Source organism: Mobula hypostoma, chromosome 5 (assembly GCF_963921235.1).
Source record: "Mobula hypostoma chromosome 5, sMobHyp1.1, whole genome shotgun sequence".
NCBI lineage: Eukaryota > Metazoa > Chordata > Chondrichthyes > Myliobatiformes > Myliobatidae > Mobula > Mobula hypostoma.
The window spans coordinates 22,754,585-22,763,716 of record NC_086101.1 but is presented as its reverse complement, the minus strand read 5'-3'; the positions used below and the strand labels follow the sequence as shown (position 1 = coordinate 22,763,716).

General features: G+C 51.7%; 1 protein-coding gene across 2 annotated transcripts in view; it reads left to right on the top strand.

Moving 5' to 3' along the window:
• The first annotated feature begins 347 nt into the window (after positions 1-347).
• The window catches only part of LOC134346681 (uncharacterized), a 91,092-nt gene continuing 82,307 nt past the window's right edge, over positions 348-9,132 (top strand). For both annotated transcript variants that reach the window (XM_063048188.1, XM_063048187.1), the window contains exon 1: positions 348-1,013. In XM_063048188.1, the coding sequence (XP_062904258.1) occupies positions 734-1,013 (280 nt within the window). In that variant the 5' untranslated portion in view covers positions 348-733. The remainder of the gene's footprint in view (positions 1,014-9,132) is intronic.

The following is a 9,132-nucleotide window of genomic DNA, read 5'->3' as shown; positions in this document are numbered from 1 at the left end:
GTAGGCCATTCAGCCCTTCAAGCCTGCACCGCCATTCAGTATGAACATGGCTAATCATCAACTCAGAACACTGTACCAGCCTTCTCTCCATACCTGCTGATCCCTTTAGCCACAAGGGCCATATCTATCTCCCTCTTAAATATAGCCAATGAACTGGCCTCAACTGTTTCCTGTGGCAGAGAATTCCACAGATTCACCACTCTCTGTGAAGAAGTCTTTCCTAATCTCAGTCCTAAAAGGCTTCCCCTCTATCCTCAAACTGTGACCCCTTGTCCTGGACTTCCTCAACATCGGGAACAATCTTCTTGCATCTAGCCTGTCCAATCCCTTTAGGATTTTATACGTTTCAATAAGATCTCCCCCCCCCCCCCCCCGAATCTTCTAAATTCCAGAGTATAAGCCTAGTCGATCCAGTCTTTCCTCATATGAAAGTCCTGCCATCCCAGGAATCAATCTGGTGAACCATTGTACTCCCTCTATGGCAAGAATGTCTTTCCTCATCTACTATAAACGCTGCCTGGGCAGGGTGAAAAACATTATCAATAATGCATCTCACCCTAACCATGGACTTTTTACTCTCCTCCCATCCGGTAGGCGCTACAGGTGCCTCCGCTCCCGCACCAGCAGACACAGGAAGTGCTTCTTCCCTGAGGCTGTGACCTTGCTGAACCTCACATCCCAGCGCTAAGCAGTATTGCTGCATTTCATTGGCTTTGTATCTGTACACGCCACAATGATGATAGTTGACGCTAATCCAGTAGGTGGCGGTAATGGTCTGCTAGCGGTGGTTACAGCTAACAACTGTAAACAACTGCCGTCGCTCTGTAATATCTTTACCCCCACCATTGTTCGAGTCAGGGAAGGAGCGGTAATAGCTGATGCAATGTTCGGAATGTGCTTCTTGCACAACCCCGGACCGTGGAAACGATTTGACTTTGGCGTCCCAAGTTACTGGATATTGTTGCTCCACCTTCTGCTGCAGCAGGAACCGCATTACGTGTCTGGTGCGGAAGGTAGGCCGCCGGCACTGGGGGATTAATTGAAGTAAACAAATAGCAGATGTTGTGATTCAGCGTTCGGAATTTTTCCACCAAATAGGGTCAAATGTTGTTCCAGGAGAACTGTTGGACACCAGAGGAGCTTCCTGCGATTACTGCAGGAAATGCAGTCAACTTCAACACTTGTCATCCGGAGTAAAGACAAAAACAGACGCCTTCGCCTTTTGTGTTTTTGGTGCGGAAGGTTTAGCCGCCGGCGCTGGGGAATAATTGTCGTAAACAAACGACATATTCACTGTTACGCAAACAACAGGAATTCTGCAGATGCTGGAATTTCAAGCAAGACACATCAAAGTTGCTGGTGAACGCAGCAGGCCAGGCAGCATCTATAGGAAGAGGCGCAGTCGACGTTTCAGGCCGAGACCCTTCGTCAAGACTAACTGAAGGAAGAGTGAGTAAGGGATTTGAAAGTGGGAGGGGGAGGGGAGATGCAAAATGATAGGAGAAGACAGGAGGGGGAGGGATGGAGCCAAAAGCTGGACAGGTGATAGGCAAAAGGGATACGAGAGGATCATGGGACAGGAGGTCCGGGAAGAAAGACAAGGGGGGGGGAACCCAGAGGATGGGCAAGAGGTATATTCAGAGGGACAGAGGGAGAAAAAGGAGAGTGAGAGAAAGAATGTGTATAAAAAATAAGTAACAGATGGGGTACGAGGGGGAGGTGGGGCCTTAGCGGAAGTTAGAGAAGTCGATGTTCATACCATCAGGTTGGAGGCTACCCAGGCGGAATATAAGGTGTTGTTCCTCCAACCTGAGTGTGGCTTCATCTTTACAGTAGAGGAGGCTGTGGATAGACATGTGGATAGACCCAAAGCAGTCTGCGTTGGGTCTCGCCAATATATAGAAGGCCACATCAGGAGCACCGGACGCAGCAAAGCGGACCGCTTTGCTGAACACCTACGCTCTATCCGCCAGAGAAAGCAGGATCTCCCAGTGGCCACACATTTTAATTCCACATCCCATTCCCATTCTGACATGTCTATCCACGGCCTCCTCTACTGTAAAGATGAAGCCACACTCAGGTTGGAGGAACAACACCTTATATTCCGCCTGGGTAGCCTCCAACCTGATGGTATGAACATCGACTTCTCCAACTTCCGCTAATGCCCCACCTCCCCCTCGTACCCCATCCGTTATTTATTTTTATACACACATTATTTCTCTCACTCTCCTTTTTCTCCCTCTGACTATACCCCTTGCCCATCCTCTGGGTTCTCTTTCTCCCCCCCCCGCTTGTCTTTCTCCCTGGGCCTCCTGTCCCATGATCCTCTCATAATCCCTTTGCCTATCACCTGTCCAGCTCTTGGCTCCATCCCTCCCCCTTCTGTCTTCTATCATTTTGGATCTCCCCCTCCCACTTATAAATCTCTTATTAACTCTTCCTTCAGTTAGTCCTGACGAAGGGTCTCGGCCTGAAATGTCGACTGTACCTCTTCCAGAGATGCTGCCCGGCCTGCTGTGTTCACCAGCAACTTTGAGGTGTGTTGCTTATATTCCCTGTTACAACGCTCAGAACTGTGGTCACTGAGAAAGCTACTCGGGACTATTACAGGGACGAACAGGAACTTGGACATTTGTGGAGTGGAGTAATGGGGAGCTGGGGACAGTGTTGTTGTTGTTTACATTTGGTCGGTTGGGGCTTGATCAGGGGATTTCACAACTGATACTCCCTATTTATAGTGTATAATGTGGGATGGGCCATGAACCTTTGAATGCCTCCTGCACTGTTGGTTTCTCCTAATGATCAACACATCCTATTTCCTTATGCACCCAACCCGCACCCCCTGAAGTCTGCTATCACGCAGTTGCTTTCCCTTCTTCCCCACCTGTCAGACACGCACTCAACCCACCGTCCCTCCTCCCTTTGCTTTTTCATCAGATTGCTGTCCTATCCCAGACTCCTGTCATTGTCTCCACCCGTCCTTCCCTGCATGGCCCCACCTGCCCATAAACCATGTCACAGCTGGCTGCACCGGTCACTTACCAGCTCATGACCCTGCCTCCCTCCTGCTCACCTCTTTATAACTGGTAATCTCCCCTTTACACTCTGTCTTGAAAGAGGGTCACAACCAGTGTAAGTCGTTGTGATACATATGGTAACAAACTTTAAAAGACAGCTGCATGGAGAGGAAAGGTTAGAAGATGTTGGACTAGCTCGAATGAGGCATTTAGTTTAGTGTGAACTAGTTGAACTGAGGGGCCTACTAATGCAAGGGCCCTCAAGAACATGGGAAGAAAGCCAAAACAAAAACCAAGCAGAGGCCATAGAACATCCTTGGAAAGTAGGATTAAGAAAAATCTGAATGTTTTTATACATGTATTAAAATCAAGAGGCTAGTGAAGGACAGAGTAGGACTACTCAAAGACAAAGGAAGGAGCCTGAGCATACGGTCAAAGTACTAAATGAGTAGACTCCAACCTGATGGCATGAATATCAATTTCTCCTTCCAATAGTTTCTCTTCCCCCCCCCCAACTGCACTCTTCACTCTGGGCTTTTACCTCCTACCTACCTTCACCCCCGTATCCCCTCCTCCTTCCCTTTCGCCTATGGTCCACTCACTGGGCTTCACCCATCACCTTCAACCTAGCCCGATCCCCACGCGCTCGGCCCCCCGCCCCCCCCCTCGCCCGGCCCCCCCCACCCCGGCCCGGCCCCCCCCACCCCGGCCCGGCCCGCCCCCCCCCGACTCGCCCGGCCCCCCCCCCACCCCGGCCCGGCCCCCCCCCCCCCCCGGGCCCGGCCCAGCCGCCCCCCCCCCCCCCGCCCGGCCCAGCTCGGCCCCCTCGCCCGCCCCGGCCCCCCCCCCCCGCCGGCTCGGCCCAGGCCCCCCCCCCCGCCGGCTCGCCCGGCCCAGCTCGGCCCCCCCCCCCCGCCGGCTCGCCCGGCCCAGCTCGGCCCCCCCCCCCCGCCGGCTCGCCCGGCCCAGCTCGGCCCCCCCCCCCCCCCGCGCCGGCTCGCCCGGCCCAGCTCGGCCCCCCCCCCCCGCCGGCTCGCCCGGCCCAGCTCGGCCCCCCCCCCCCGCCGGCTCGCCCGGCCCAGCTCGGCCCCCCCCCCCCGCCGGCTCGCCCGGCCCAGCTCGGCCCCCCCCCCCCCGCCGGCTCGCCCGGCCCAGCTCGGCCCCCCCCCCCCGCCGGCTCGCCCGGCCCAGCTCGGCCCCCCCCCCCCGCCGGCTCGCCCGGCCCAGCTCGGCCCGCCCCCCCCCCGCCGGCTCGCCCGGCCCAGCTCGGCCCCCCCCCCCCGCCGGCTCGCCCGGCCCAGCTCGGCCCCCCCCCCCCCCCGCCGGCTCGCCCGGCCCGGCCCCCCCACCCCGGCTCGCCCGGGCCCGCCCCCCCCCGCCTCGCCCCGGCCCGGCCCGCCCCGCCCCCCCCCCTCCGGCTCGCCCGACCGTCCCGGGCACCCGCGCGGCGCCTGTCCCGCTGGCCCGACCGCGCCTGGCTCCCCGCTCGCTGCTGTCTGGCACATTCTAGGCTGCAGGAGTAAGTGCTGAGGAACGCAGCCAATGCAATAGCTTGGATTCGGATTTATTTATCTCGGATACAGTGAAATGCTTCTTGTGCATTAACAACCAAGCAACCTGGGGACAGCCAGCAAGTGTCACCAGACATTCCAGCCCTAAGAGAACATATCCACAATGCTCAAGAGAAGAACACGGCAAGACTGGGCCTCTGATTTCCCTAGTGGACTTCAGACTGTTACAAGGCCTTTTTTGACTTCAGGACTTCCAATTGACCTTAAGGCTTTGATCTTCAATGTTGACCCCACTACTAGCTGGTGACAGGGTTTTGGACTCTAGGTCTTGAACTCTGGACTCATTTTGACTCCCGTACCTATGTTGCCATCAGCCCACATGCCTCCTACTTGCACAAGCATCTGATGTCGGGTCCCACCAACTTGGTGGGTGGACTTGCTGACCACTAGCTCTTATCCCTCTCTGGTCCTTGTCCACAGCGCTTGCTAGGGGGACGTCCAAGGATGTCCTTCGTCACACATCCAAGTTGTTGGCTTTCAATCAGAGCGGAGGCCTGGACTCCAAATGTCCTTCATCCTATTTCCACATTGCTGGTACTTGAACATGAAACGTAAAGTAGAGGCCTAGACTCCAGCCTGACCCCTCACTCCCCTCTCTGTCCCCTAAACTCTGAGCCACGACATTGTTGGAGACTGCAGCTGGGCGCCATCTGTCTGGGGGCTTGGTGGGGAAGGGCCAGTGTCTCGCGTTCTTCTGGCTCCCTGACTGAAGTATAAATAGTGTCTTTAGAGGAGGGGCTGGTTTCTGTGATGCACTGAGTTGGGCCCACAGCTCTTCAGTTTCTTGTGATCGCATGCAGAGCAGTCCTCAGAGGACAGGAAAATTTTTAATTGGGGAAGGGCAAATTATGAGGCTATAAGGCTAGAACTTGCGGGTGTGAATTGGGATGATGTTTTTGCAGGGAAATGTACTATGGACATGTGGTCGATGTTTAGAGATCTCTTGCAGGATGTTAGGGATAAATTTGTCCCAGTGAGGAAGAAAAAGAATGGTAGGGTGAAGGAACCATGGGTGACAAGTGAGGTGGAAAATCTAGTCAGGTGGAAGAAGGCAGCATACATGAGGTTTAGGAAGCAAAGGTCAGATGGGTCTATTGAGGAATATAGGGAAGCAAGAAAGGAGCTTAAGAAGGGGCTGAGAAGAGCAAGAAGGGGGCATGAGAAGGCCTTGGCGAGTAGGGTAAAGGAAAACCCCAAGGCATTCTTCAATTATGTGAAGAAGAAAAAAAGATGACAGGAGTGAAGGTAGGACCAATTAGAGATAAAGGTGGGAAGATGTGCCTGGAGGCTGTGGAAGTGAGCGTGGTCCTCAATGAATACTTCTCTTCGGTATTCACCAATGAGAGGGAACTTGATGATGGTGAGGACAATATGTGTGAGGTTGATGATCTTGAGCATGTTGATATTAAGGGAGAGGAGGTGTTGGAGTTGTTAAAATACATTAGGACGGATGAGTCCCCGGGGCCTGACGGAATATTCCCTAGGCTGTTTCACGAAACGAGGGAAGAGATTGCTGAGCCTCTGGCTAGGATCTTTGTCCCCGTTGTCCACGGGAATGGTACCAGAGGATTGGAGAGAGGCAAATATTGTCCCCTTGTTCAAAAAAGGTCATAGGGATAGTCTGGGTAATTATAGACCAGTGAGCCTTACGTCTGTGGTGGGAAAGCTGCTGGAAAAGATTCTTAGAGATAGGATCTCTGGGCATTTAGAGAATCATGGTCTGATCAGGGACAGTCAGCATGGCTTTGTGAAGGGCAGATCGTGTCTAACAAGCCTGATAGAGTTCTTTGAGGAGGTGACCAGGTATATAGATGAGGGTAGTGCAGTGGATGTGATCTATATGGATTTTAGTAAGGCATTTGACAAGGTTCCACACGGTAGGCTTATTCAGAAAGTCAGAAGGCATGGGATCCAGGGAAGTTTGGCCAGGTGGATTCAGAATTGGCTTGCCTGCAGAAGGCAGAGGGTGGTGATGGAGGGAGTACATTCAGATTGGAGGATTGTGACTAGTGGTGTCCCACAAGGATCTGTTCAGGGACCTCTACTTTTTGTGATTTTTATTAATGACCTGGATGTGGGGGTAGAAGGGTGGGTTGGCAAGTTTGCAGATGACACAAAGGTTGGTGGTGTTGTAGATAGTGTAGAGAATTGTCAAAGATTGCAGAGAGACATTGATAGGATGCAGAAGTGGGCTGAGAAGTGGCAGATGGAGTTCAACCCGGAGAACTGTGAAGTGGTACACTTTGGAAGGACAAACTCCAAGGCAGAGTACAAAGTAAATGGCAGGATACTTGGTAGTGTGGAGGATCAGCAGGATCTTGGGGTACATGTCCACAGATCTCTGAAAGTTGCCTCACAGGTGGATAAGGTAGTTAAAGCTTATGGGGTGTTAGCTTTCATAAGTCGAGGGATAGAGTTTAAGAGTCGCGATGTAATGATGCAGCTCTATAAAACTCTGGTTAGGCCATACTTGGAGTACTGTCCAGTTCTGGTCGCCTCACTATAGGAAGGATGTGGAAGCATTGGAAAGGGTACAGAGGAGATTTACCAGGATGCTGCCTAGTTTAGAGAGTATGCATTATGATCAGAGATTAAGGGAGCTAGGGCTTTACTCTTTGGAGAGGAGGATGAGAGGAGACATGATAGAAGTGTGCAAGATATTAAGAGGAATAGATAGAGTGGATAGCCAGCGGCTCTTTCCCAGAGCACCACTGCTGAATACAAGAGGACATGGCTTTAAGGTAAGGGGTGGGAAGTTCAAGGGGGATATTAGAGGAAAGTTGTTTACTCAGAGAGTGGTTGGTGCGTGGAATGCACTGCCTGAGTCAGTGGTGGAGGCAGATACACTAGTGAAGTTTAAGAGACTACTAGACAGGTATATGGAGGAATTTAAGGTGGGAGCTTTTATGGGAAGCAGGGTTTGAGGGTTGGCACAACACTGTGGGCCGAAGGGCCTGTACTGTGTTGTACTATTCTCTGTTCTACTAGATTGGATGCTTTCTATGGTGCATTGATAAAAATTGGTGAGAGTTGACAGGCATCTAGAGGAAATGGAGGTTTTCGTGAGCTTTCTTGGCCATGATAGAAACATAGAAAATAGGTGCAGGAGTAGGCCATTCGGCCCTTCGAGCCTGCACCATCATTCAGTATGATCATGGCTGATCATCCAACTCAGAACCCTGTACCTGCCTTCTCTCCATACCCCCTGATCCCTTTAGCCACAAGGGCCATATCTAACTCCCTCTTAAATATAGCCAATGAACTGGCCTCAACTGTTTCCTGTGGCAGAGAATTCCACAGATGCACCACTCTCTGTGTGAAGAAGTTTTTCCTCATCTCAGTCCTAAAAGGCTTCCCCTTTATCCTTAAACTGTGACCCCTCGTTCTGGACTTCCCCAACATCGGGAACAATCTTCCTGTATCTAGCCTGTTCAATCCCTTTAGATTTTTATACGTTTCAATAAGATCCCCCCTCAATCTTCTAAGTTCCAGTGAGTATAAGCCTAGTCGATCCAGTCTTTCATCATCTGAAAGTCCTGCCATCCCAGGAATCAATCTGGTGAACCTAATCAGTCTGGTGTGATGCCTACATAGTTGTAACAAGGTGATTTTTCACTGCTAGGGGCTTGAAGATCTCAACCCTGTCTAGTCCTTTGATGTAGACAGGAGATTGTGCACCATCCCATATCCTGAAGTCAATGATCAGCTCTTTTGTTTTGCTGACGTTGAGGAACAGGTTGTTGTTATGACACCATGTTACTAAGCTCTTTATTTCCTTCATCATTGTTTGAGGTATGACCCATAACAGTGGTATCATCTGTAAACCTGATTACGGAGTTGGGGCAGAATCGGGCCACACGGTCTTGAATGTACAGGGAGTAGAGCAGGAGGCTGAGGACACGGCCTTGTGGAGTACAGTGTTTAGAATAATCACAGTGGAGGTGTTTGCTGCCTTTCCTGTGGTCTCTTGGTCAGGAAGTCAAGGAATCAGTTGCAGAGGGAGACATTGATTCCCAGGGTGGGGAGTTTTGGTGATGAGTTTGCTTGGAATTATAGTTTTGAATTCAGATCCCCTCAAAATTACTTCCTCTTACTTTAAACCCACACACTATTGTTTATGCCTGCTTTACGAGTCTACTGGGGAAGTTGGAAGACCAACGTCTATGAGCCCACTGGAGGCTGAAGGCCCGGAGGTGGCCTATCTGTGGGTTGGGGACCTGTGTGTGTGAATGGGTGGGAGGGACGGAGGTAAGGGACTAGTTTCTTTCTCTTGATTATTTGTTTTGCTGAACAGTGTGGGTATGCTTTGTTGCTGCCGCAATGTGTGGTGACATTTGTGGGCTGCCCCCAGCACACCCTTGGGTTATGTTACTTGTTATCGCAAACATCATATTTCACTGTATGTTTCGATACACATGTGATAAATAAATGAATCTGAGATACACACTATGGGAAAAAGATCTTGACTAACAACGCCTTTTATATCTTCAAGGAAAACAAACCCAGCCTTCCTATCTCTCCACATATATAAAGTTCAACAATCG